This window comes from Trachurus trachurus (genome assembly GCF_905171665.1).
Source record: "Trachurus trachurus genome assembly, chromosome: 4".
Classification (NCBI taxonomy): domain Eukaryota; kingdom Metazoa; phylum Chordata; class Actinopteri; order Carangiformes; family Carangidae; genus Trachurus; species Trachurus trachurus.
In genome coordinates, this window is record NC_139898.1 from 27907200 (window position 1) to 27935128 (window position 27929).

A 27929-nucleotide genomic window follows, 5' to 3' on the forward strand; every position below is an offset into this window, starting at 1 on the left:
GATTAAAGCGTAGAGCTCCAAAGATGAGAGTGTTTCTAGTATAAAACTCAAACCGTGTACATACAGGAATATGAGTTTTGTTTAAGGATGGGCTCACTTCAGATTAACATTTTCAAAGTTAAATTAAAACAGAAAAATAACGAGTTTGAGCCCCACTTACAATTTGTACAGTGATTTTATTTGCGAACAATCAAGTTACTGTAGAAAAGTCTGGTAATCTCTGAGTCCAGTCACTTTAACAGCAGTGTGAGCCAGTGTGAAATCAACATTTATGTCACCAGAGAACTTCAGCATTAGTTCTTCATCTGCCCGTCCATCAGATCCTTTGCCTCATTTATCTTTGCAGCTAGGTAGGGAGATCCACCTGAGACACATAGACACACGGTTGCATTTCATTACATTATACTGTCATAAATGGGAGACAAGGCGCTCAACTGACATGAACAAAAACAAAAACTGGGTGCTGAATTCCTAATGAGGTAGAAATAAAAACTCAAAAATTTGTGATTGTTTGCCAGATCACACTGAGGAAAGGCTAGACCCGAAACGTCTGTGTGGCAAATAAATCATTACATTATACTGTAAAACCTGCTGTGCAGTCATGCTACATAGATTATTTATGCCAACATATCTTGATCTTTATTCACTACCTCTTGTTTCCCCCAGAATCCAAAGACAAGCTTGTTAGGTTCATTTGCAGCTCTATAAAGTGCCAATAATAGTAATAATAATAACACATTTTATTTCATAGGCGCCTTTCTGTCACTCAAGGACACCTTACAATGAATAAAAGAAGTGGAAAATAAACAATAGAAGTGCACAAGATTAAAAACAGGTTAAAATTAGGCCATGCAATTCCAACAGTCAGAGGGAAAAGGCGATCTTAAACAGGTGGGTTTTGAGTGTGGACTTATTTCAGGTGGTTGTGTGTGATAGAAACCTTCGCAGCTCCTACTCACCTCTGTCGGGATGGTTCAAGATCATCAGTTTTCTATGGGCTTCCCTGATCTTAGTTTTGTTGGCTGTGGGACTGGGGACACAACATCAGTGATACGTCAGTGAATTATTATTCATTGGGAATAGTCGTGGCCATAATGAGGTTTATCAGAGCTGTGTCTCCACATACCTGACACCTAAAACAAGGGAAGCTTCTCTTTTGTTCATCTTTGGTTCAAACCCACCTCTGTAGTACCCTCCTCCAAAACCCTGCAACAACATATACAGATACCAGCTCACCATGGCGCCGGGCATCTAGCAAGTATCACAGTAGTGTATGGAGATAAGATTTACAGTGTGTGTTGCTCTTCTTACCGTCTTGGGGAAGCTCTGGAGGACCTGTTTCATCTGAGGCTCCATCTGCTTCATGGCCTGCATGGCGTAGCGACCTGGGAGACAAACAACTTGATACTTCAGCAGGACTCACACACCGGGTTCAAGATTATTAAAACCAAACTTGATCAAAACTGTTGTTCTGGACTGATCTCATCTGTTTATACGCTATACTACTTTTATGTATTTCAAGTGTTTCTGTGATTTATGTTTTTTGTCATTGTGCCATCATGTATTTCCCTCAGCTGCGAGCAGAAACTTTAGGGGTGCACACCGTAAAATCGACTTGCAAAGCACATATTCGCATTTCCTTTTCATTGATGATCCTTACACACATTGACCTGACACCTGTAATGACAGATAACCAGATTTGAGATGAAAAAACCCAGCAAATTTACTTGTTTCACATGTGCAAGTAGATAAGACAGTCTTGAATTCTAGGGGCAAAATGCTCCCATTTAGGGGCAGTCTGGAGCCCCGATCTATCTATCTTATTTTGCGAAATATCCACATTTAAGTTGATTTGGGTTGGAACAATGTTTACACAGGAGACTCATTGGCCACAACTATAAGGAGAGTTTTTAGACTTCCTTAATCTGTGAGGGTGAGTAACAGTTCTGGAAGTGCACTGTTTATTACAGTAGGTACATGCAGCTAAAACTGGAGCTGTCTATTACGACACTCCTTCCATAAACCCTCCATTCATGAAGGTTGTAATGTTCAGATTTTTACAGAGGTGTGTCATTTCACCTCTAAGACAATTTGTGTTGATGTGTGACCATATTGCATCACACAGAGAGGTATTTGTGGTGCCGTTTGGGTGGAATAAATAAAAGAAACACCTGTATAGATGAATACAGGTGCACAAGTCTACCTTATTGTTATCAACTGGAAGTTACCTACCTGCAAATCCAGCTGCTGCCAGAGCCAGTCCCACGGCCACCATGGAACTGGCCTGCAGAGAGACAGACAGAAGAAGTAGATGAAGACACTTTATTTACCGTATATAGCACATTATTATTACAACTCAATGTGCTTCACAACATAGATACACAACTAAGCAAAGCAGAATACAAAAATGCATATACATATAATATACATATACATACAATACATATAAACTGAGCAATATATATATAGAGAGAGAGGGAAGAAGGAGAGTTATCAAACTGTACCTCAATGTAAACAACTGGCACATGACCAAGTTGTGGCCTATTACAGAGCCCAAACTTAAGCTCTCGCACATTAACTTTAGCTACGTAACTGTTATGTATTAAAAAAGCACTATATGTGTGGCTTTCTCACGTTGAAGCTCGTTAACTGGCTAATCAAAGCGGTGCAACGAGCGGTAATTAGGTTTTTGGTTTTACGTCCTGCTGCTGGAAACGTGCACGTTTAATTGTGAGTGAAGCTAACGTTAGCTTAGCCACTCAGGATGATGGTCGTTAATCGTTAATAAACAGACAAACTCCGGAGCAGGAGACCGGTTTCTTCACATTATCCTCCGAGAGAATAAATAACAAGTCCGACCTACCATGTCCGTGTGTTATGTTCCGTGTGCGGTGAAGATTAGGATCATAACTTTTGACCTCTCATGTTCTCGCTGTCGCTCGGGCGTCCGTGTGTTTATGCCGGAAACGGAAGCGAGCTGTCGTAAAGCGGTGCTCACAGGTTTGACAGACAGTTTGACTGAAACCAACATGTCAAAGTAGGATCAGTCAAAGCTTATTATTTAGGATCATGGTCTGGTTTATTATTACCAAGACATTTTTAAACATGCAAGAAATTTGTTTTGGTGTTTTTGGTGCATTAACAATAGAGAAAATACAAACTAAGAACAAAACAAGGAAGTAGGCTACTGAAGGTCAGATAGCTCAATGGGAGACCAGTGGGGCTAGGACTCAAATATTTTTCAAAAATAACTTAACATTAGTCTGACCTTTACACTTATAATATTTGCTTACATTTTAGAAGATGTGTTTTATATCATTGCAAAATAGTATCAAATATAAATAAATCATCTTGACATTGAAGAATAACTGAGAGGCAGGCAAATTTTGGAGCATGTCATGATTTCAATACAGGTTTATGAACGTGTATTTAAATGCACATCGGAAATACTATCTTTACAAGAGTGAGTCACATTGACCTAAAATAGCCTATGTTAAAAAACTCGATTGAGATATTACATTTCTACTGTATATTATGGGTTTGGTGTTTGAACCTGAATTGACTCCATGGCATTAATACTTCCACAACTGCTACATCTGTGATAAATGGATCAAAGTTACAACTTCCTTGTTTTAAAAACACCTGTAGCAGCTGTCCTTGCATGACGAAATTAAGCTCCGCCCCCCGGGTTTTAACGCCCCTCCCGCCCTCCACCATTAACCACGGCTCGTTGAATCGGCTAGCTGCATAATGCTCGTCCTCATTATGCTATTATGCTAATATGCTAATTATGCCAGTAGAAGTTGGAAGTCGGCGTGAAGTTTTTGGCGGTAAGTGCAGTTTGACTTTTGTTGTAACTTCGCACACCAACTTTTCAACACTTCATCTCGAAAGTCCTGACTTTGAAAATATCTAGTTGAAGCTTTCCTTCTTTGCGAGCAACGAGTTGTGGTTAGCGAGCGAATGTTAGCTAACATTCTAATGTTCTAACATTTTAACAATCGAACGTCTAATGCTAACATTCTAACATTCTAATGTTCTACTTCTAATGCTAACATTCTAATGTTCAAATTCTACTGCTACTTCTACTACTAGCGTGAAAAAAGGATGAAAAGAAAAAAAAAAGAGAAATAAATAAATAAAGAAAGAAAAAAGGTCCCCACTAGGGGTGGTGGTGGTGGGGTTAAAGGGACAACGAGGAGTTTTGGAAAAGCGAAGCGTTTTCACACTACATTTATGAGCCTCCGCGCGCACCGTACATTTCTTTGACCGGGCGCAAGACGGACTCATGTTTTCATTCATCAAGAATTAAAGTCAGAGGTTCAAAGAGGTTCACATACCACCGTAGTTCCGACCATAAACGGCGATGCGGCTGCGTTATTCTCATGATTCGCAACGAAGGAAACGCTGGTCGGCTCGACCAGCACTTCCGCCACCACTAATAATAACAAAATAACGATAGAGACGGAACGATATATTTATCGAAAATGGGCCCATTAACAAGTGTGGGTAGCGGAGATTCATCCACATTAACGTGAGACTTTTTTATAACCGAATAGAAACTCCTCGTTGTCCCTTTAAAAAAAATACATGAGCATGAAGCACTCACTTGCATGCATCCAGTCAAGCTAAAAATAGTTTGACACACTTTTGTGTTTTTGCATTTTTAACTTGAAACAACATGCTATTAGAGACTCTCTATAAGGACTTTGATGCTATTTAAATATTTTAATAGTGCTGCTGTTTTCATTGCGCACCATATTTGTCATTGTAGCATCACAAACATTTAGCATTTTATTTTACAACAACAACAAAAAAATAGGCCACAGACACCAACCTTCATTCAACCTTTTTTTTGTGTAGTTTTATACTTGACAGTCTTGACAGTCATTTACGGTTGGTGCAGAGTTGTAGATTTGAAGTACTTTTCTGGAAAGTGTGATCATTACAAGACTAAGAATACTTATTCATTAGAATTACATTATAAGCTCTCAAAGACAAAAATATTGATTTGTGAATTCACTAGTAAAGAAAAAAAAAGCTGTTGATTGAAAAGTAAAACTTTTCCCACTGAACAGTAAGAGGAACTAGATAAAGAAAAGACTCAAGTAAAAGTACCTTAGATTTGTACTAAATTACAGTTTCTTGAGTTAATGCATTTTATTACACTCATGCCACCTTACACACCTATCTATGTAGTTGATCTGTGGTGTACTAGTCCATAGTGAAATAAAACCATTGGGTGACTGAAATGCCAATTGCTACTCATTATTTACATTTTCAAACAGTATAGTCTCACCTCAAGTTAAGACAATGAGAATTAATTCAGTTATTGTGCAATGTTTTTGTTGTGTTATCCCACAGGAAGATGATGGAGCTGCAGGGAACAGACAGCAAGTTGGCATCCCGGCCCCCGTAGTCACTCTCCTGGCTGAACAGATTGTGTTGCTGATTGGTGAGTGACTTAGGCATCTCTCTCTGTTGAAAACATAATAATTATCAGGGAGTAATTGTTTAATATGGATATGGTATAGGCTACTGTAATGCAAAACCTCAAACTATACCCAAAATCTCTCATTTTATAACCTTGCACAGGTTAATTTTTGAAATTAGCGCTTTTATAGCAATAACTGCTGAGCTATCTAATGTGTGTTATTTTCACACATACAGTGCAGGCGGGTTGTTTGTCTAATAGACGTTCTCATGTGCTGCAAGCATAACATACTGGGCGTGTTCACATGTGATACGGAGCACGAGGCATCCACTTGTGTTGCATACCAACAGACGACTAAGTAAAACAGCTGTATGCTGTATTGGTGTCTACCGCTCAGACAGCTAAACCAGAGTCTGCTGCTGTAGTGTCGCTTATGGGGGCACCCTGGCTCGGGTGATGATGGCTAGTTATAGGACCAAAGATGCTGTGAACATCTGCAGGCTGTCTGTAAGGAGCAATTTAAACCCAGAACGTGTCCTGCTAAATCTCCCCTACCATTGGACCGAAACACGACAGCAGCTAACACAATGGGACAGTGAAGGGCCTAATTATTGCCCCTATCATTTGCATAATTACAATGTTTTTCTGAAGCAGGGGCAGTATAGAAATTGTAAATTGTAGTGGACCTGCTGTCTCTCCTTAGTGGAAGTCATATTTAAATGGAGAGAGAGCCTGTTCTGCTAGCCAGGCAGCCAGGCAGCCAGGCAGCCAGGCTCAGGCAAGAGGTCCCAATCAGCCAGCCTCACAGACTGCTCATTCAATAGGATTTAAAAAGCCAACTGTGTGGAGAAATGAGAGTTTTGCCCCCCAAATCATATGGAATTACAGTGCTGGTTGCATATGGGGGGAGCCAGTGGCAGGCACAAAAGCCCACAGGAAGCAGCTATTTCTGTGTGTTTTATTAACCCAACCAAGCAATTTAATTCTTTTGTTCGGGGGAGTTCTACTTCATTGATTAACAAAAGCGGGGGATATAATTTTTTCAGCCCCTTTTGAAAAGCCTGAAATGTCAAGCCTTTTAAAGGAGATTATTCTGCCTGTGTGCGATGAATAGAGCCCAGAGTAACCTTTTGTCTACAATTAAATATTCCAGCATAAATATAAAAGAAAATCAGAGATGGGGAAGATTGAGTCAGGAGAGATTGGAGAGGTAGATCCTCTGCCCGATAGTGGCAACAGCCTGGCTCTAATTAGATATGCCAGGCGGGCTGTGAGCAGTCACTCTCCACAGCACGCCGAGAGAGGAGGCAGCCTGAGAGAGGAGGACAGAGGAAACCTATCTGCTCATCTGTCTGTCCAGCGCCTTCCTCTGGGCATCCACAAGGTATTTCAGGAGACTTTGTTTTGTTTTGTTTGCGCTCTTATTTGTTTCCTCGACATCTTTTCCCTGCTGGAGAGGGAGAGTATAAACAGAGAGAGCTGAATAATATTAAAGGAAAAAAAAAAGTTGTGTTTGTTTATGATTCTGAGGTGTGATTAGGAATGACAATAAGATGCTTTAGGGACAGAGCGGTTCTTTAACCCACCCAGGAGGTAGACTGTGAAGCTGCCTGAGGAGATGCAGGGGGATGATATTAAGTTTTGATCCATGCAGGGCTGCGTTTGCCTGTGTTTTGTGAGTTCCAGTCGGACTTTGCATTTTCATTGTGCACCGAGGAGACTGAAATGTTCGTGGACCAAGGTGACCTGCATGCTGTGATAGGAGAGTGAGCTGTGCATTGCTGTTTTTCTTCTTTCTTTTTTTTTTTTCCTCATGGAGACGTTTAACCGAGGCTAAGTGGGAGGAGAAAAAGTTTTGTCAGCACTTGATCAGAAGTTTTTGAGACTTCCGTGGTGAAGCTGTCACTCTCTGGTTTTGGCACAAATTATAAAACAATTAAGTCTGAACTACCATTACTTTAAGGGGAATATGAAAAGCCTTGACCAATGTCCTGCTGCTTTAATTTGTCCTAATAGAGCACTAGTTTGGAGTCAGGTGTCGATGTGTCGCTAGTGCTGTGACCTCTTGTCAGTGGATTATTTTTCTGACCAATCGTTTTCTGGAGTGACTCATTCCTGCCAGGAGGTGTGGTGCTCCTGTTGGCTTTTTGACACGATACCGTTTCAACATCTGTGGCTTTTTTGACACTTGGTCAGACTTAATTCACCACATTTTAGCACGTACATCAGAGAATAGTTTATTATTTTTATAGCCATTTTTATAGCCATTTCCTTTTATGTTATAATTCAATTAGTGTCTTTTCCTACTTAAATATCTTCTTAACTGTAAAGATGCTCCTTGGTCTGGTTGTATGTAACCATAAGTTATGCAAAGTATGACATGTCATCAAGTGATGCTGTGTTTTCTGATCCACTTGGAGATAAACTTCAACATTAGCAAGAAAAATCTCAGTACACTTTAAATTAACACATGTTTTAGCAACCTTTGTTGATTTTGCAGGACTAATGATATTTGAAAAAGTTAAAATGTCAAACATTCATTTGTTTCCCCCAAGATGGCAGACTGGAGGCGACAGGTGAAAAGCAGTATTTGCATATGTGGTTGTTTGTCCTTTCTCATTGCCTATACAGAGAAAAAGAAAGAGAAACACAAAGTTTTATCTCAAATTTTGTCAGGATTATCATATTATTATATTTTTCAGTGTTCCTCAGTGTTGCTGACACCAGTGACCTAGTTACTCAACTCCCCCACCCTTAAAACTATGCAGAAGTTACTGTATTATATACTTACATAGACAGTACAGACAGTAACACAGCATGCTAATAGAAACATGGCATGCTTCTGTTTTTGTTTTATTACATTAATTTCCTCCTTATCAAACCGTCATGTGTAAATCTTCCTTAGCTTTTTCTTATTGTCGGGTGGTTAGGGTTAAAGTTAGCTAGCCCACAGCTCAGTATGATGAAAACAGGCCCCTCCACACTAGTTAGATTAGTTCACTTGCTTCTAGTTGTTCTATTTCTCGATTTATCAACGATCATCTTCAGATTATCCTGAGGAGAAAAAAAAAACTGCTGCTGAAGACACGCCAAGTCTGTATTAAACTACAATGCAGGAAAAGATGAATAGATGGCTCAGTTGTTACCTGGGGAGAGGAGGGAGATGAAGTAGTGATATCATGTCATGAATGAAAGAATACGTTTCTTTTTTTCACCTGCAAGGAGGAAATGCCCCTAGGAAATATACATTTTGTTTGTATTTAAATGAACTGAACCAGGTCGTGTTACATCTCATTTGTTGCATGGTGCCACTCAACTTTGAAACTCTGCCTCTTTTGTTTTTTATTTTTCCAATTAAGTTCACTAAATAAGACATGTTACTTTTTGTCTTGGGCCTTGTGTGGTGTAATGGAGAATGAAGTCCTGTCACCATACTCATCCTCAAAGTGTTTTCACTGCAGCAGTTTAAAACAAGTACAATCTCAGCAGAGGGCCAATACACATTAAGAGTTTGTGCAACACGATAAAAAAAAAGTTTGAAACGTGAAATGAGTCAAAGTCAGAATGGGATTTAAATCTGAATACTTTTTTTTTTTAAGCAGCGAGTAGTAGTAGTAGTTAATGATAAATAGAGATAATGGAAAAAGGCATAAAAGTAAAGTAGTGACCCTGAGAGAGTAGGCTGCTGCTGTCCCACCAAGATAGAAACACTGTTGGTTTTATTTTTAAGAACACAATTGGACAGTAAAAACAAACTCATCTTAAAAATGTCTTTTACATGATATTTATCTTTACTCAGCCATTGAATCCATAATAATGGAAAACAGGGCCCATACCAGAGCACTGGGTCCTACTTTCCTTTTATTTTTGATAATCTACAGTTTATTCTTTAACCAGCCGGTGCTGATGGAGAGAAGAGGTAGTTTGGTCACTGGGTGTGAAGTCACTGGAGAAAACATCTTTGACCTTTGGCTGTATATAATTAAATTAATGAAGCACAAACACTGATGAATGAGCAGCAGTTGGAAGAAATGTGATTTCTATGTTAATATAACAAACAGTCATGGTTTAGTTTCACATGTTCCAGACTTTCAGATAACAAACCAGGGCTCCAGACTAACTTCTTTAACTCGGACCACAGTGGCCCCCTAACCCAACATTTTAGGAGCACAAGCAGAAACTCTAGGGGTGCAGTGCACACAATAAATCGATTTGGAAACCAAATATTCACATTTCCCTTTCATTCATGATCCTCACACCTGCAGTGACAGATACCAGGTTCTTTGATTTGCCCCCTTTTCACATTTCACCAGTGTTAAAAACAAAACGGCAAATTTACTGGTTGCACACGTTGCAAGTTTAGGGGCAAAATGCTGGAGCCCTGCAACCTGCAACTTTTCATACACAGTATTTGTTTGTAAATTGAATTTCTGTGATCTCAGTCAAGATCCCACTTTATTAGCTTCACCTTGTAGAACAATATGATGATAGGGTCAGAGGTGAAGGGTGTCCTGCATCCTTGTACAACGTGTAAAGTCTGCTACAGATTTAAATCTGTCATGTTTGCATTTGAGATTCATGTTTGTTCAAACGGCTTTCAGTGACATTTTGAACCTGTTGGAGAAAAGCAGGGGATAAAGTGTTAGTTTAACATTTGACCCACCTGAATATGTGCATGTATGTAGTTTTGACTCCAACTTTGTCTGTCTTAACCCCTTCTGTTCAGCCTGCCAGTGGCTCTATTAACTGTTTAACCTAAAGCCAAGTTCAAACCCTGTGGTATTTTAATGTTTTAACCCCTTTCCTCACCTGTACCTCATCTTAATTCATATCTTAACCCTAAACCAAAACGCTAATCCTAAACTAAGCCATTCATGAGGCAAATAGCATCAAAATATCCTCACTTTGGTGGGTTGTCCCTCATCTTTTCATCACTGTCTGAACATCTTGGTCCTCACAACTATAGCGCCATGACAGGACCATGCATGCACACTAACATTACACACACACACACACACACACACACACACGCACACAAATCTAATGTCACCTCTATCCCAGCCGCCTGTTTCGTCCCAGAGGGCTTTATCAGAGCTTTAGAGGGCTGATTGGAGGAGGCGGCAGTAATGACTGCAGGTCGTGGGGTCACAGCCCTGTTATGATAACTAAACTCTGAGGTCAAACACCTCAACGGCTGCACACACACACACACACACACACACACACACTTGAGCTGCTGCTGATGAGGCCCGATAACAGCAGGCGAAAAAAAAGCTTTGTTATTTTAGAGGTTTGAATCAAAATCCAATTTATTACTCAAATCTTTTCTTTTGTGCAATTCACTGTCAAGTAGCAGCTGATCTAATGTCCTAATGTGGTAACAATGGCCGAGCAAAAGTATTTATTATTTTAGGACCATTTAAATTTGATCTTGCCATTACAGTAAGAATAGAAGAATATTGAAGGTGAGATTTTTCAATTTAGGATATGTTTTTTAAACTTCTAGCAAAATCACAACTATTTTGAAGTATAAACAATATCATATCATCATTCTGTTTTCCTTATTTCAGTTTGTATTAATGGTAACTTCATACTTACTCTACTTCATAGAGTTAATCACAGTGCAGAGACACTTGAGTACTCAACTCAACTCATATAGCACATTTAAAAACAACCTTAGTTACCCAAAGTGCTGCACAACATACATAGAGTCAAGTGCTAGCAATATAGATAAAACCAGCATACATCATCAACATAGAGTATAGGGCAATAAGAACAAATATTAAGATAAGATAAGTGCATTAATCCACCCCAACAGTTTGCTTATTTCTCTCATGATGTTGGACTGACTGTAAAGTGACACCCAGGCCAGTTTTAATGAACATTAAAGTGCAATTATTTAATGTAGATGAAGTAAATGGCTAAAACAAGCACCACCTTTCTACAGCAACTGCACTAATTAAACTTGAATGCGACTGTTTGGATGCAAGAGGACGAATCACAGTTATAGAAATGGTCAGTTTCAATATTTGTGGGCCTTGTTCTTGTGTCACATTATGTAACGAAGCCTTCATCAACCAGAAATACCAAACAAATGTGTTTATTTAGCTACTCCATATAGGCACCAGTGTGTTTTTTCATCTTCCCAGACAGATGTGCGAGCAGAGCAGTCAAACGTTTAAACAGACAGACATGCCGGTGGTCAGACACACAGCACAGACTGACTACAGACAGTCAAAGCACATGTATAAATCTGGCATAATGCTGATTTTTTACTTTTCCCAAAGAGGACTGCTAGCTTGGCAGAAAGGAAACAAGAATTATTCAATCAAACAGCTCTCCTTCCATATCCAGATTTGACTGCAGCCGCATAAAGCTGGCTGCATAATCCTTTTATCAACCCCTCCGATGGAATACTCTTATTGGAAATACCCAGAGAGAGAAATAATATTAAGGTCATTTCTATCTCTAGTTTATTTTCTCCTTTAAAAAAAAAAAAAAAAAAAAAAAAGCACCCCCTGCTTTCCGTTTTTTTTATCTTGAGACAATAATTACTTCAGCTTTTGCGGATGGAGACCTAACTGCTGATTATGAATGTTCTCTGACCACTGAGGGAATCTCTGCCCTCATCAGTAATAACAGAATTAAATTGTGCTCATTTAAAAAAAAAAAGATGGAAAAATGGAAAAGGGAAGAAAAAAAAAAAACAGCATCCCCAGAAAAAGTGTGTGCTCTGTGTTGGAGTTGAGCCTCGGTCAGGCAGGTTGGAGGGAAAATGTAATGTGGGTCGACTGGTGATGATGGTAGCACTGGTGCTGCTAATATCTCTAAAGTGGTAGATACGGAGCTGCTGTTCTGTCCTGTCAGCGCTTCACAGCTTTATATCTCTGCTCCACGGAGCTCTTTGTGTGTGCGTGTGTGTGTGTGTGTGTGTGAGGGGTTTTGGTTGTAACGTCCTGAAACAGCTTTTTGTTTTACCAGGTATTTTCCCTTAAAGAAATAGTTCACCCAAAAATGAAATTCAGTCAGTATTGACTCACCCTCATGCTGATGAATACTCCTGAGTAGTTTGTTATTCCTCAAAGTGCATCTGGAGACCCGGGAGGACGGTTCGTAGTCCAACGAAAACTTTATATGAGAGTCAATAGCGCCTGACACAAAAACGTCCATAAAACTACACAAAAACCATTTAATATTCCTACATGCTGCTCGTCCGCTGCAATCCAAGTGTCCTGAAGGGAGATAGTCCAGAGTTTACTCGAAACAACGTAATTTAGGACATTTTTACAGCCTAAACAGTCCTCTGACGTTCACACACATCAACGTGAGAGCTCGCCCCAGGCAAATTCAATACAGGACTGTAAAAATGTCCTAAATGACGTTGTTTCCAGTAAACTCTGGACTATATCCCTTCAGGACACTTGGATTGCAGTGGACAAGCAGTGTGGAGGAATATTACAGTACAAGGTTTTTGTGTAGTTTAGTTTTATGGACTTTTTTGTGTTGGGCCCTATTGGCTCTCATAGTATTCATCAGCATCAGGGTGACGGCTGAAATACACTGGGAACGGCCGCGACGCGAAACGTGTGTCGCGCGACAGCCGCAGCAGCTCGCGCCCATTCAGTCAACGGAAGCTCCTCCACCGGCCATGTGAGCGGCGCGCACTCCAGCGGCCGTCGCGCGGCGTTTCTCTTCTTTTTCGCGCAGAGTCTATTTTATTTCCTCGTCGCGTACTACGCGGCCCTCCAACAGGTAGAAAACTACAGAGAACTGTGTATAAAACGAATATATTATAACGAATATATTGCGTTTTTTACGTGATTAAAATAAATGTCTCATGTACCAGAGGCAAAGCCAGTAGCAGTGCAACATTATGGGGTTTGTTTTTTTTACATTGTGGATCCATGATCGTGTAGTTAAACAGTTAATTGATACCATTTAATATTGTCTGCACTTGCAACCCCTACATAGTCAGCAAATTACCTGTGAAAAAGGTACTGTCAATCCATTTTAACAGGAGGGGTGTGAAAATGTGTTGAGATGCATAAAGTGCACTCATTTACTGCAGGCTTGACCAGGTGAAGCCGACAGCTGCAACAACAAACAGTGAAGCCGTGTCGCGTCGCGTCCGTGCCTGGTGTAGTCCTGGCGTGAGTCAATGATAATGACTGAATTTCATTTTTTGGTGAGCTATTCCTTTAAGAGGAGTTCATCGTGTGCATTCAGTAGTCTAATTTTTAACAAATGCAATATTTACCAATAACAGATCAGCTAATAATCGTGTATAAAAGCTTCACAAAATGTTTCACTTTAGTTGAATTTGTTGTTTACCATCAGGAAAAGTAAAGTAAGGATGATGTTTTTGAAAGTAGCAGGTGGACACGCTGCAAAGGGGATGAGGAACACGCTCTTCCTGTAGATGTTACTGTAATTTAAAGTTTGGTATCAGTTGAAACGTATTCAGATTTGGCATTAACAGGCTTCACAGGTGATCTGATTGAGACTGGACTGCTTGAAAATACAGGTGAGGATGCACTGAGACTGACACCCAAAGACAGTGACACACACCTGGGACAATACTCGCAATGCTGCATTTTCTTACTGTATCTCAATATGCGATCCAGGCTTTTCTAACTCAGTGCAGATATTGTGCAGACAGAGAACCTTCATCTTGATTAAAGAGGAACTATGCAAGTCCGATTAACATCAGTGTTTCCTCTACATTCATTTAGGAGTGGCGGGCCGCCGCTCCTTCCAAATATATTTATTTTTTAAATTATCGCAAATACCCCACCGCCGCATGTCTCCACCTTCACAGCAGAGTCCGCCACTGGGTCGGGTACTCGTGAGTACTATAAGGTAAACTACAGATAACTATCTTGCTCACTCAGTATCTACTCTTCGCACCTCGTCTGCACCTCGATGAGGGACCACAGCGTGTTTTTCCGCAGCATCAAAAAATCCGAGCGGAAACACTGACCATGCACGTAGGATTTAATAAAAGACTGTTAATAGACCTTTTCAGAGGGTATAAACAAATACAGGTGTTACCAAGGATACTAATTAAGGCTCCATTCCATTTAGTGTACCAGATCGTTTTCTAATGAGCCACACCTGTCTTTGTTTATACTCTCTGAAAAGGTCTATAAGTGAAGGAAGGTGTAGAGTCCAGTGTTTCAGCGAGGAGGAGGACGTTGTGACCTCTGCTGCTTTGAATCCCGTTCTTTCCATGGTGAACGTTAAGATCAGATTTGACTTTCTAATGTTTTTTTTTAGCTCATTATCTACAACTACCAGCTTATTATTACGTCCCGCGTCTACTAAAGGTTTTCCAACCAAATCTGTTATGTAACTAATTGCAACACACTTACATTTTTGATCAGTGATCCGTTCGGATTGCTCTCCACCGATCGGTACGCAAGTGGTCAGCTGATCCTACAGTCTCTCTCTCTCCCCTTCTCTCTCATTGCTCCTGCCTCTCTCTCCTCCTTCCTTATTGTACAGTAGCTATATCTCAACTGACGTCCCTGAATTGAATTACATCAGGGGTCGATGCCCACAGTCTGGTCTTAGTGGCTGAAACTATGAATCAGAATTGTGCACTCGCACTCAGTAATAAGTTTGTTGTGTGTGTGTGTTAATAGTTATGTTTCTCTTGCTTGTTTAAGTTTGACTTCTAACCTTTTCCTGCACTGCAAGAAAATACCTTCATATCTTTGAATGATCTGATTTTCGTAAATACAGATGTTTTCGTTCATCGTTAAAGATACATTTATTCAAGTTTAGCTAAAGGTGATAGATGTGGATCGGCACGCAAGTGGCCCGCTGATCAATCAACAAAAAAAAGGTGTAGTGTGGGAACACGTAGGCGCACAGCTCCAGCCGAATAAACGGGCAATTAAAAAACTCTGCTCTACGTTGTGCACAACAACAACAAAATTGTTTGTTTACTACCCCGAAGTGATAATGACCAACCGACTTTATACAATGTGTCTGTCGAATGGTTTATCATGTCGTCGGCACTGTGAGCATTTTGGCATGTCTTCGACGGTAGGACGCTGAGCTGCCGAGGGATAAACTGAGCTGATGATTCCTCATGTCAGACAGGTGTCATCATGTTGTTTCCAGTTGTCGTCGCCCCCCCGCCCAGTTGTTGTTGCCCCCTGAGTCACAGGGACAGTTCAGAGGCGGCTGCTCGGTGCGTGAATCAGATCTTATTTATAACGACCAGGCTTGTTGCAGAACGATACCAGCAGCCCTGCAGCCGCCGCCTGTAGAAAAGACGTCCAGTTGTCGGGTGAAACCGACCTGACCAGTGGTTGGACGAGCGTTTTTATCTCACTGATGGAATGACCCGGCCCCTCCGACCCCCTCCGACCCCCTCCGACCCCTCGGCTCTGACGTCTGGTCAGTGGATCCAGGGATCAAACCGACTCCGACCCATTAGTGTCTCTGAGCGGAGCGAGCCGGCAGCGAGGTCCCAGACCGTCATCACTTCATCCTACGTTCTGTAGTGTGAGATGATTTGGTAATGGGATAACAAGTCAGAGTTCACACACACACACACACACACACACACACACACACACACACACACACACACACACACACACACACACACACTGCTCTGCTCGATGTGTGTGTGTGTGTATAGGAGAGAAAGCAAGAGAGCTGTGTGTGTGTGTGTGTGTGTGTGTGTGTGTGTGTGTCTCACTACAGACCTATAATTATCCTCCTGAGGAAAACAAGTGCAGAGTGAGTGGTCCATTGTGGAAACAGGATTATAGCCTGTGAGAGAACAGAACGCTCTGCGCTTTTGTGTTGGCTTATGTTTTCAAGTTCAGTCTGAGCTGTTTGATTTGAGCTCTCATGTATGTGTGAGTGTGTGTGTGTGTGTGTGTGTGTGTGTGCCCGTGCATGTGTGTATGTGTGTGTATAACCAAAATCTAATGGTCAAAGTGTGTGTTTTTTTTTATTTCTATTAAGTCCCTTCCTGTGCATTTGCTGAAAGTGAATATGCCACTTTGTTGTCTTGGAATGCGTCCCAGTGTAGGCCAAGGCCAGGCAGTCATTAATATGACAACACACACACCGATACAGATACAGATACACACACACAGATACACACACACACATACACGAATGCATACAAGCAAACAAACTCTCTCGCAATCAAACGCCTCATTTAGTTTGTTTTGATCAAGGTGTACGACCCGGAGAGAGAGTGTGTGTGTCTGTGTGTGTGTGTGAGAGGTGCAGAGACACAAGGAGAGCAGAAAGAAAGAGAAAGAAAGAAAGAAAGAAAGAGAAGGCAGAAGGCTTTTCTTTCTCAGAGTTCCCCGTGTCAGTCGTGTAAGAAAGCCGCCAAACCAATAATTTTGTCAAGTTCTTTTTTTAGCGGAGCGCGGCTGAAGCGTCTTTGGATTGCCACATGTATAAAGGCAGCCCGTATAAAGCCATTCACAGCGCTGAATGAACACGCCATCTGTGGGGCTTTCTTATTTCCTCTTCTCTTTTCTTCCCCTCCTTTTTCAAGCCTTGTAATCAAATTTGAGCAAAATCAAATGGCGGGAGGATAGAGGCAGAGCAGTGGTGGTGGTGGAGGGGGGAGGAGGGTTCAATGAAAGTACCTTTTGTTGGTCTGAAACGAGCAAGTAATTTACAAAATGCCCTCCCTTTGTGCAGGGGGCTAAGGGAAGAAAGAAATCAGTAGCTTTTAGAAGCTAGGCCTTGCGCTGCGACGGGCAAGATAATGAAAGCCGTCTTGTGTTTGTGGGCTAGAGAGCATCTCAAAGGCAGACCGGGCCCCGGCTCAGGGTTAGCTCGGCTGCTGAGGAGAAGAAAAAAAAACAAAAAAAAAACACAACACTCTCCTCTGTGTATGTGCGTTTATTTATGTGTGTGTGTGTGTTTGGCAAAGAGCGGCAAAACAGGACGGCTGTGCCCGGCTACTCTTGGCAGAGACACTCCGAGGAACAGACAGAGTTGTCGATGCCGAGGAGAAGAAGACGAGAGAAGAGGGATGAAAGAATAGTTTTTCACCTGCGCTTGGAAGCTGCTGCTGCTTCTCCTCCTCCTCCTCCTCCTCCTCCTCCTCCTCCTCTTCTTACCTGTTGTCCTGTTTGCAGGTGCGCCCCGGCGGTCGCTCACGTCGCCGCGACCCCTCCGTGATGGATGGATGGATGGATGGATGGATGGAGGAGTCGGGGAGGAGAAGAGATGAAGATGAAGATGCAGAGGAGGAGAAGAGGAAGAAGAAGAAGAAACACTCTGCAGGGATCATTGTGCTGGAGGGATTACGACGAGGAGCAGGAAGAAGAGGATTTCATCCGGCTGTTTTCATCATGTGAACAACGACGTCGTGGTGGAGTGGAGTGGAGTGGAGCACCTGACTGACTGACTGACTGCTGGAGGACACGGCGTCGTCTCTACCTGCAGGGGGATTATTATTATTACCTGAGCGACACCTGAGAAGACGTCGGTTGTCATGGATTATTACAGGTCAGACCCTCTTCTGGGGGAATTTCTGTTTGTGCAAAAATAAACTTGACTCACAGCTGACTCGGAGTGAGAGCAACTCTGTGTAATTCAGACAGTGCATGACACCTACAGGCAGGTCGTTGACCCAGCTCACCTGAGAGGAAGTCAGTGAAATGACACAATACGCTGCCGAGTTACATTATGTGTGAATCAGTAGCAGTCGTTTTTTTTTTTGAAGTTGTAATTATTGAAATTGAATTGACAACATGTCATTAAAGTGCATTTAATACAAAGTGTGTGTGTGTGGCCTACAGACTTGTACCTGTCACCTGACGTCTGCTCCTGCTGCACAGAGACCGGTGAGTGTCCACAGCTTCTGTTATTTCTGAATAGTAGAAATGAATTGTATTGCATTGTATTGTACTGTATTGTACACACAGTTTGAACCGACACTACAGTCTCTCTCTCTCTCTCTGTCATGGCTCCTGCCCCTCTCTCCCCTCCTTCCTTATTGTACAGTAGCTATATCTCAGCTGACTGACATCCCTGAATTGAGTTACATCAGGGGTTCGATGCCCACAGTCTGGTCTTAGTGGCTGAAACTATGAATGAATCAGAATTGTGCACTCAGTAATAAGTTTGTTGTGAGTGTGAGTGTGTGTGTGTGTGTTAATAGTTATGTTTCTCTTGCTTGTTTATGTTTGGCTTCTAACCTTTTCCTGCACCGCAAGAAAATACAGATGTTTTCGCTCATCGTTAAAGATACATTTATTCAAGTTTAGCTAAAGGTGATAGATAAACACTCTCATATCATCAATATAGCAGCATATTAATGCAGCTGGTTGGATTGTTTTTGATGCATTTTGAATTGGGTCTAAAAGATAACATCAATATAATGTGTGTCACATCAATATAACAAACAGTTATTGATCCCAGTTCAAACTAGACAATATGATGATGATGATGATGTGACGTCAACATATTTTAAATAAAGCTACAGTGGATTCGAATCGCCACTTTCTCGTGATGTGGTGTACAGTAGATGTTGTAGTGACGTAGATAAAGATCGTGCAGGCCCACCGTGTGAAGGGACATCCAGAAAAATGAATGAGGTTGATTTTATTTTTATTTTTTCGTGTCTCATAACTTTAATTGTCCTGTCACATGATAATAACATTGTTACAGAGACAGAACTGAAACACACAGTGAACTCAGTAGTTGTAGTAAAACAGTGAACTGTGGCTCTGAGGGCGTGTCTGTGTGTGTGTGTGTGTGTGTGTGTGGGGGGTTTGTTATTGGGAGTTTTTACCTATAGGAGGAGCAGCTCCAGGATGATGTCATCACTTAGGGACACAGGCTTTTTGAGCAGTTCAAGTGAAAACACAACAACACAACGCCGATGAGTCGGGACACCTTGGAATCAGTCGATTATTAAACTCCAATACCACAGTCGGTAATAATTGGCAGGTTTATGCTAGAAATAAAAAACGACTATAATCACTGACTGCACATTTCATGTCCTCTTGCGCTAAATTTCCTCTGTTCTCCGTCGCTGTTTAATTTGTGTTATTAGTTTTTTAGTTGAATGCAGCTCTGCATGAATTTCACTCTGTTGTTTCCAATCAGTCATCAGGCTTTTATCAGTCTTGTCCGACCAAAAAGTCCAAAAACACAAAAACACTGTCATAACATGGGAAAGCGAAGCAGTACATTTCACCATTTAAGAAGCTGGAATATGAGGTTTTTTTTTCTTTTTTCCACTAGTTTTGCTGCAACTGTTACGGATTATGATCATTTCTGTCATTTATCCATTTATTTTTTCTCAGCTCAATCAGTTCATTCTCACAAAGTCCTCCATGCCACTCTACATGTCAATGGTGAAAATTATCTTAAATGCACTCTTCACTATAGAGTAAATGATTGAGTGGCGTCTTATGAGAAGAGAAATCAATGAGTAACAAGGGGGTTGTAAGTTCTTCTTCTTCTAAAGACTTCACACAAACTTTAAAGGATAATTATGAACCCGTGTTTTGTAAACCTGTCCATTCATTTGAGTAATTTATTAATTATATACAGTTTAATTATTGCTAGTTACAGCTTGGTGTGTGGTATACAAGCAGAAAAAGTTGATGAATAGTCCTATGAATAGTGATATATTAGTTATAACTTAGTTTCCCACGACCAGATGAGTAAAGTTTCACACCTCTTCTCTCCCTGTGTTTATTTTTTTGATATATTCAAGGCAACAATAAACAAGCGAGCCAAATTCAAATGAGCTGAATTCTCTGTTGACATATTGAAATGTCAGAATTTGCACTGGAACAAATACGCTGGTTAAAATTCAATTGGAACAGAATGGGTAATGAGCTATCTCGGTGTTGCCACATACTAACAGGCAGAGTCCCGTCTGTCTGGAGGGTTACAGTCACTTAGTCACACAGCATGCATCGCTGCTTTGATTGTTGCCAACAAACCGCTCAACCTCTCGCTTTCCCAGGCCAGGTGTGTGTGTCTCTGTGTTTCTGTGTGTGTATGTGTTTGTGTGTGTGAGAGAGAGAGGGATAGGAATACACCTCACTGTTTGATTTCTTTAAATTACGCAGCCATATGCCATATAGTGTCTGAACAGTTGCACTATTTCTACTAAAATTCACATTTTCATTTAAAAACTTTCATCTTTGAAAGTTCATTTCTTTTTAGGTTTGAGGGATTTTTTTTTTAATTTTCAATGATGAGTTCACTCAATTAACTTTTAATTTAATAATATAATATGAATCTTGTCCCACATCATGGATACTGCTAAATTTACTAAAAGTGTAAAGCATGCACTGTGCATCAATATCATAAATACACTATTCACTCAACAGATAGTTAAATCTCAATACATCAGACTATATTTAGGTCCCTGTAGACATGTTTCTTTGAAATGCATTAGTTTGATGTAGTAATTCATTAAATGCATACATTATAAATGCATTTACAGGATTGCCCTCCCCTCTAATGCACCTGTATAAAAGATACTTAATGTGCAGATCTTTCCTAATGGCAGAGTGAGTTCAGTTGTATAGCACTCTTCAAACACAGAGGCAGCTTAAAACACAAGGTAAAGAAAAGATTTAGAGAATAACACAGTAAAAAAAAACATAAATTCAAGTAAAATAGAGATTGATTAGATAAAAATAAATGACAAATATCTTAAAAATACAGTACGCAGGACAGTAATACATAAACCCAGTTAGTGAAATAATAGAACAGAGTTTGCGAACACTATTAAGCATTAGTTAAGCATTAAATACTCAATTCATAATTTATAACACATGAATACTCAGTAGCATGTAGTTTATAAACACAGTTACAAATGTTTTACTCATCATTGATAAGCACTAACTGTATTTATAAACTACATAATGAGTATTCATGCGTTATAAATGAAGAATTTAGTATTTATTAATGCTTAACTAATGCTTAATAGTGTGCACTTATTATAAAGTGTTACCCAGAGTTTTTAATGTGGATGTAAAGTTGAAAGTTGGTGAGGAGGTTGGTTACATCCGTGCATCACAGTGTTATTATTGTAAAGTGGCAGCAGCATTTTAAATTCTCTTACAAGCCTTTTTTATATATCAACATCCATATTTGTCGAGGGACTAGTAGTAAACATGAAGCATGACTACAGAACAGAATAGATATCGTATCTTTAATCCCAGCTGCTTCGTCATCATTTCCCCCGTTTCAGCGCCGCCACACATTGTTTTTGAACGTAATCGTAGCAGCTCTGTCTCTATTAAATCTCATGGGTTATTAATCTCCGTTAGGTTAGCAGTGTGTTGTGACCCGTGCAGCTCCCCGAGGACCCTCTAATAACTGCTAATGGGCTGTTAAAGTAGTGGGCGGGGCCTGCGCCGCTCAGGACTGGATGGTCGGGGTCTCACTACCAATTACAGCTCATCGAACAGGAGAGGCAGAGAGGGGCTGGTTTCATCTGTAATCTCTGAGTGTGTGAGTGAGTGAGTGTGTGTGTGTGTATGACAGTGCACCTGCATATATGTGTGTGTGTATCTGCGTCTCTGGGTGTGTGTGCATCTGTCAATCGGGCTCCTCTTCCACCCGGCTAGCTGTGTACAGGCAGTCATTAGCAGCAGCAGCCCGTCATTAAGCCCGTCATTTCCTCTGTCAACCGGCTGACCTACTGATTTGGACAGCTTCTGCACTTAACCTGTGAACTCTGAAATCCCCGGTGACTTCTCATGATGACGAGTTTGTGTGTGTGTGAATGTGTGTGAATGTGTTTTTGCAACTGTGAGTGTGTAAGAACGTTTTTTTTTTAATAATAATATACAGCTTGAAATATGAAGAAAATATGAAGCAGATGTGTGAAAGACATCTGTACACAGTGTGTGTTGTGTTTTCAGATTGTCCTTTTTAAATTTTATTAAACAGTTTTCTCCTCGATTTAGTTTTTTTTTAACGGAGCAGATTTAGCACAGAGCAGAATCTTTGACATGTCTTTCTGTTTCTGTTGTGCCTCTGCATAAATATAATACAACGTGCTGAGCTGATCAAAGGCTGTAAATGCTACCTTTTCTTCAGGACTGACAGTAATGCCAGGGTAGCTCCAATGAGAGCTGTAATAAAATCAGGACTTTTCACGCAGGTGCAGGTGCCTGACAGCATAAACAAAACAATATGAGAATGAGAACAACTGTGTATTATAAGCTGCAGTGTACTCACGAAATGAGTAATAATAAAAAAAAAAAAAGAAAGAAAAAAAATTGTTGGGCTAGAATTTCACTTGAATGTTTCCTGTCATATTTAAGTCTGTCAACATCCATTCAGACAAGGTGATGATTTTATGTTTGATTGAACTTTGACAAAGAAAAAAGGAAAGAAATTGAAGATTTTAGATTGTTTTTGGATTTTCCAGTCAGGGAAGCAGCAGACTCTTCAGAAAATACTCTGCGCTGAACATTTTTCAAGATATTTTCTTGTGCATTTTTGCCTTTAATTGGCAGGACAGTGGAGAAAGACAGGACAGCAGGGGGAGAAAAAACTCTAATCAAATCAAAACAAATCAAATCGAGTAAATGTAAGATGAAATACAGACATGAAGTACACATACGACAACAAACAACAGTGACATGGTCGTCATTCTATCAGTGCAACTGGTTGCTTAAATGTATTTTTTTTTTTTCATTTAAAGGGATAGTTCACCGAAAATTCAAATTTCACTCATTATCTACTCACCCTCATGTCGACTAAGGGCTGGGAGAAGTTTCAGAGTCCTCCGTGCCTTCTCTGAGTTACAGCGGGGCTCAGCGCAGCACTGCATGTCCATATGACGGTTGCGAACGGAGCTCACTCTTAACGTTTGTCCAAAAAGACACACCAAAAAACATCCAAATACCTCCATACTGCTCGTCTGTAATGTCCCTCTTGTATTGAAGCCCCAACATGAGAAATTGTTCCGAAAAAAATTAAATAAGTCTTATGTTTTAAGCTTGTTTGTAGCGGAAGCTCCCAGTGTCTCAGTTCACTGCTCTTCCTGGTCCGTCCAAATCTCGTGAGATTTGCACAATGCAAATCACATTACAGACGAGCACTATGGAGGTATTTTTTTTTGGTGTGTCTTTTTGGACGAAGAAAAGTGAGCCCCATTCACAACCGTCATATGTTCATGCAGTGCTGCGCGGAGCCCCACTGTAACTCAGAGAAGCCATGGATAACTCTGAAACTTCTCCCAGCCCTTAGTCCACATGAGGGTGAGTAGATAATGAGTGCAATTTGAATTTTCGGTGAACTATCCCTTTAAGTATTTTTGGGGGCTTTTATGCCTTTAATTGATAGGACAGCTGTAGAAGACAGGAAATGGGGGGAATGACATGCAGCAAAGACCGCAGCCTCTACACAGGGGGCGCCGGCTCCTCCCACTGAGCTGTGTGTTGAGTCATAATAATAGTGTGGACTGGTAATAGTGGTAGAGACCGGGTACAGATCAGCAGACAGGAATCGATCCGGCGATCACTGCATTTGGAATTGCCAACATGGGACTCCTCTCGATCACAGAGCAACATTTTTTGACACGTGATCGTTAAACTGAGGTTGTTGCTGTGTGTGGATTGCGCCTGAAGGCCGATCTGGCTTTACAACTTTTTCCAGTTATAAGGTGGGAGAACAGTTTCTGCCTGTACTAGAGTTGAGATGGCTTCACTGGGAGTAGAGCTGTCACAACCATGACATTTTAGATTAAAAGCCAAACAGATAAATTGCGATTAACGATTTAATTGTCTTTTTCTGATGATTTTATGCCACTAATATAGTTTGAGCCTGAGCACAGTTTAATAATATACATACACCTTGTGAAGAAGAAGGAGAGACAGTTATTGGCTTTGCAATAATGTCAATAGATACTCATTGAAATGCGATAGCTGCCATAGCAGAAGAAGTAGGGGGCGCAACATGATGATGTCATTTAAAGAGGACCAGTCAAACCTCAAACGACGGGGAAACTGTGATGGAAGTGTGACATTTCTGTTGGTTTCACTCAGCTGGTTTTATACGGATCAATGGAAACGATTTTAACAACCATGCAAAATAATTGCGGTCAGCTCAAATGATTGCGATCAGGCGATTATGTAATAATTGTGACAGGCCCGACTGTGATTTCTGTGTCCTTAATGGGACACCTCAAGGAATGTTTAACTGCTTAGTCAATATGTTCTGTTCTCAGTTTTTTTCTTCTGTATTTTGCACAATCATCGTTTCAAAATCTTTTTTTTTTTTCACATCTCCTTCATGTGAATCATGTTTTCTTGTGAGAAGCTTTTTGATGAGTAGGCTGATGGCAACGGGGAGAAAAAGGTGCAATATGAGTGGACAATATCACATCAAATCAAAGTTTATCTACTGTATATAGCCCTTTACAACATCTAAAATGATGATTAAAGTGCTTTTACAAAAAGATATAAAATAAAAATTGGAATTTAAGCTAAAATATAAACAGCTTTGAGTGCATTTTTCCTTTAAACCTCACACTGGTCGATAGAAGTTGTGCGGGTACAGTTTGCATTTACAGTGCATGCTGCTGGCCCTTCAGGCGAAGCGCCATTAAAATGTAATTTCCTTGTGACTTAAGCAGTGCTTGTTTCTCTTGTCGCTGGTCCTTCTTCTCCGACAAATATATCCTCATTAAATTCAAACGTATACTCCGCCGCACTGTTTTGTGTGCTCGCGTATCAGCCTTTGAAAACCTGCTGCAGAAATAATGTGTGCTGCTAACCCAACGCATGAAGAAACAGGTGTGAATTTTTGGTCCCTTCATTTAAATATCCACTAATACCTCCTGACTTCTCCACTGCTGGGATTAACCTCGCGCTACTTTGTCTTAGCAGCCCCTCGCTGTGGCTCTCACGAAGCCTCCTGAAGCCCCTGCTAACGGCGATAGAAGCTGAAATTAGGCAGCTTTCTGCCCCAAAGCTGCTGCATTAAGGCAGCCCTCACCTTGGCCTGCAGGAGCCGCGTGCGTTTTAGCCGCACAGCTAATCCAAAAGCAAGCAAAGTCAATCAGCCAGACCTTAAGCTAACTTAAAGCTACCCCTCGGCTCTGCCTTGTCTTCCCGAGATAAGGTAATGAGGATACCGAGGGGTTAAGGTGAAGTTTTGGTGGTCGTGTATTTGAGTCTCAGGTGCCGTGTGTAGCGGATGACCAGTGGATACTTGGGTAAATACGCCGACTCTCTCAGTCGAAGGGGCGGGAGTCGCAGGGGTATTGTCTTAAGATGATAAGGCAATGAGGAGCTTACAAAGTCGTACCTGCGGACGAGGATGGAGAGACTGGCAGCGATACGTCTCTGCTATCTAGATGTGACACCTCAGCTTGGCCCCTGAGCGGTCTAGGCAGTGTTAATATTCCCTTTTGTCTTGTCCTGATAAGCTAATCAGAGTTATAGCGCAGGGGTGATGAGAGTGTTAAGAGCTGCATTAGTGGCCAGAGAGGAACAAGGGACTGTGAAGCTGTTAAACCCTCGCAGGGGGTGGCAAGGTGAGAAGTTTAATGTGCCAAGTGGGAAGAGATTTGTTAATGACTGCAAAAATATTGTTTTGATCCCCTGTGAACCTGCCAGGTCTTAAAGGGATAGTTCAACATTTTGGCAAATTGGCCCGTTGCCATAATCCCTATAGTCATAGCAGTAGGTTTGTTACCTTTAATTGTCGGTGCAAGCTGTTTTTTAGAACGGCGGAGCAGAGCTGTGAGCTGCTCAGAGCTACGTTACGGAGGCTCATGGGATTTCTTGGTTTCCCTTCACCAAACTCATCAAATACACAATCCAACAACTCCAAAATGCTCTGGTGGACAAGTTGTGACCTGCACATTCACCACGCTATGAGATAATAACAGAACGTTATGAGACAGAGTTGTTTTAGAGGTAAATGCAGAGACTGCTTGCCGAAGCAACCTATATTTCTTGAGAAAAATACTTGCAATTCCAACAATATTATGCATCTTCTGGCTTCTAGGTGATTTTCACACTTGCGGATTGCATCCCGCAGGCCGGATTGGACCCTCTGGAGGGCCGGTTTTGGCCTGCAGGCCTTATGTTTGACACCGCTCAGTTTTCTAATTTATGCATTCATCTGACAGGTTTGTGTTTCAAAGCAAACGTGCCCTTTACAGAGGAGGCTGTAATCGATATTTCTACATAATTAATGCATCAAATGACTAGATGACAATGTGTAAGAGGCTACTAAGGTTTTTCACTTGGATCTGCAGCTAAAAAAAAAAAAAAAAACTTGGATCTGCAGCTCCTCTCAGTTGATTATTGTTGGCCTGTCAGGCCCGATTGGTTTGCTCAGCACCAAACAACAGACTGTTATGGACTGATCTGGTTCACACTGAGGAGCATTTAAAGAGGAACTATCCAAGTCCGGTCGGTTTTCCTCTGTGTTGCTAACCCTCCTCCCGGCCATGTGCATTTGTTTTCAACGAAGCCGGCGATAAATCAATCCATGGAGCGGTGGATAACGTTATTTATCATATATGATGTTACCATGTGTATATTTGTGTAGTCTTATCTGTCATAAACAAGAGATTACGGGTTATGGGGCGAGTTTACCAGCGCCAGTGGCAGGTGGCCAGAAACACAACTCCAGATGAATGATCTGCAACAACTGGACTGTTAATGAGAAACTGTTTACAAACAGGTTTGGTGTATGAACTCATATTATGTATTAGGCTTGTTTTTTTTGTTCTTTCGATGTAAACTCTCAGGTGTCACTACAGTTGTGTTTCTATCACAGTTTAGTCAATAGAAGCACTTCTGTAAAGGAAAGACTGTCAACTTTTTCAGCATTAAACCTGACCAGGATCTTTGCCTGACCTTAAATAAGTTCTGCTGCTGCCTAAACGTACAGTAACGTAAAGCTGTTTAATAATGTTGCAGTATCATAAAGACAGCGTCGTTTTTTTTCTCCTACCATTGTACTTGTATCTGTCCTCTGATTGGCCAGATTAGTTAGTTATTAAACTTAGTTATTAAGTTTTTTTCTTTGTTAAAGTTACTTTAAAATTGATAAAAAATTAGACCTTGACTTTCTGCTCAGCCATAACTCCTTCACCCGACTGTTTATGGGCACTGACTAAATCTAAAGAACGACTTCTATCAGTGTGTGGATAGGTACAAGACAGAAGAAATAATTACATTTTTTATAGCGGCACCTACATTGTGAATTTGACCCCCCCCCCCAAAAAATTATGTTTCAAATATCAAAGCGGTTGAATGCAGCTTGAAGCTTTATTCAGTTACCTTGATCCTCTGGGGTCAAATGGGTTTTATTTATACATGGCAAACGCTGCTTGTTTATTATCGGTAATTGACGTTAACTTTTACTTCATGCTCTTAAAACTCTCTACAGTATCACCCGTCACAACTCTATACATGTTCCCACAACGGAGCTTGTGTCTGGACATGAAACTTCAAGCTCGAATGCGCACAACTCTGCACTGCTGCTGTTTAAATGT

General features: G+C 40.9%; 2 protein-coding genes across 2 annotated transcripts in view; both read right to left on the minus strand.

Annotated features, from left to right (window-relative positions):
• LOC310985214 (transmembrane protein 69-like) overlaps positions 1 to 27929 on the minus strand; it is a 397249-nt gene that overhangs the window by 48720 nt on the left and 320600 nt on the right. The window lies entirely within an intron of this gene.
• dnajc19 (DnaJ (Hsp40) homolog, subfamily C, member 19) lies at positions 157 to 2985 on the minus strand. The gene is made up of 6 exons (XM_083970744.1): positions 2864 to 2985; positions 2233 to 2284; positions 1312 to 1385; positions 1127 to 1206; positions 960 to 1030; positions 157 to 364 (listed from the first exon to the last, which is right to left on the minus strand). The coding sequence occupies exons 1-6, from the start codon at positions 2864 to 2866 to the stop codon at positions 294 to 296; spliced, it is 351 nt and encodes a 116-aa protein (XP_083826870.1). The 5' UTR covers positions 2867 to 2985; the 3' UTR covers positions 157 to 293.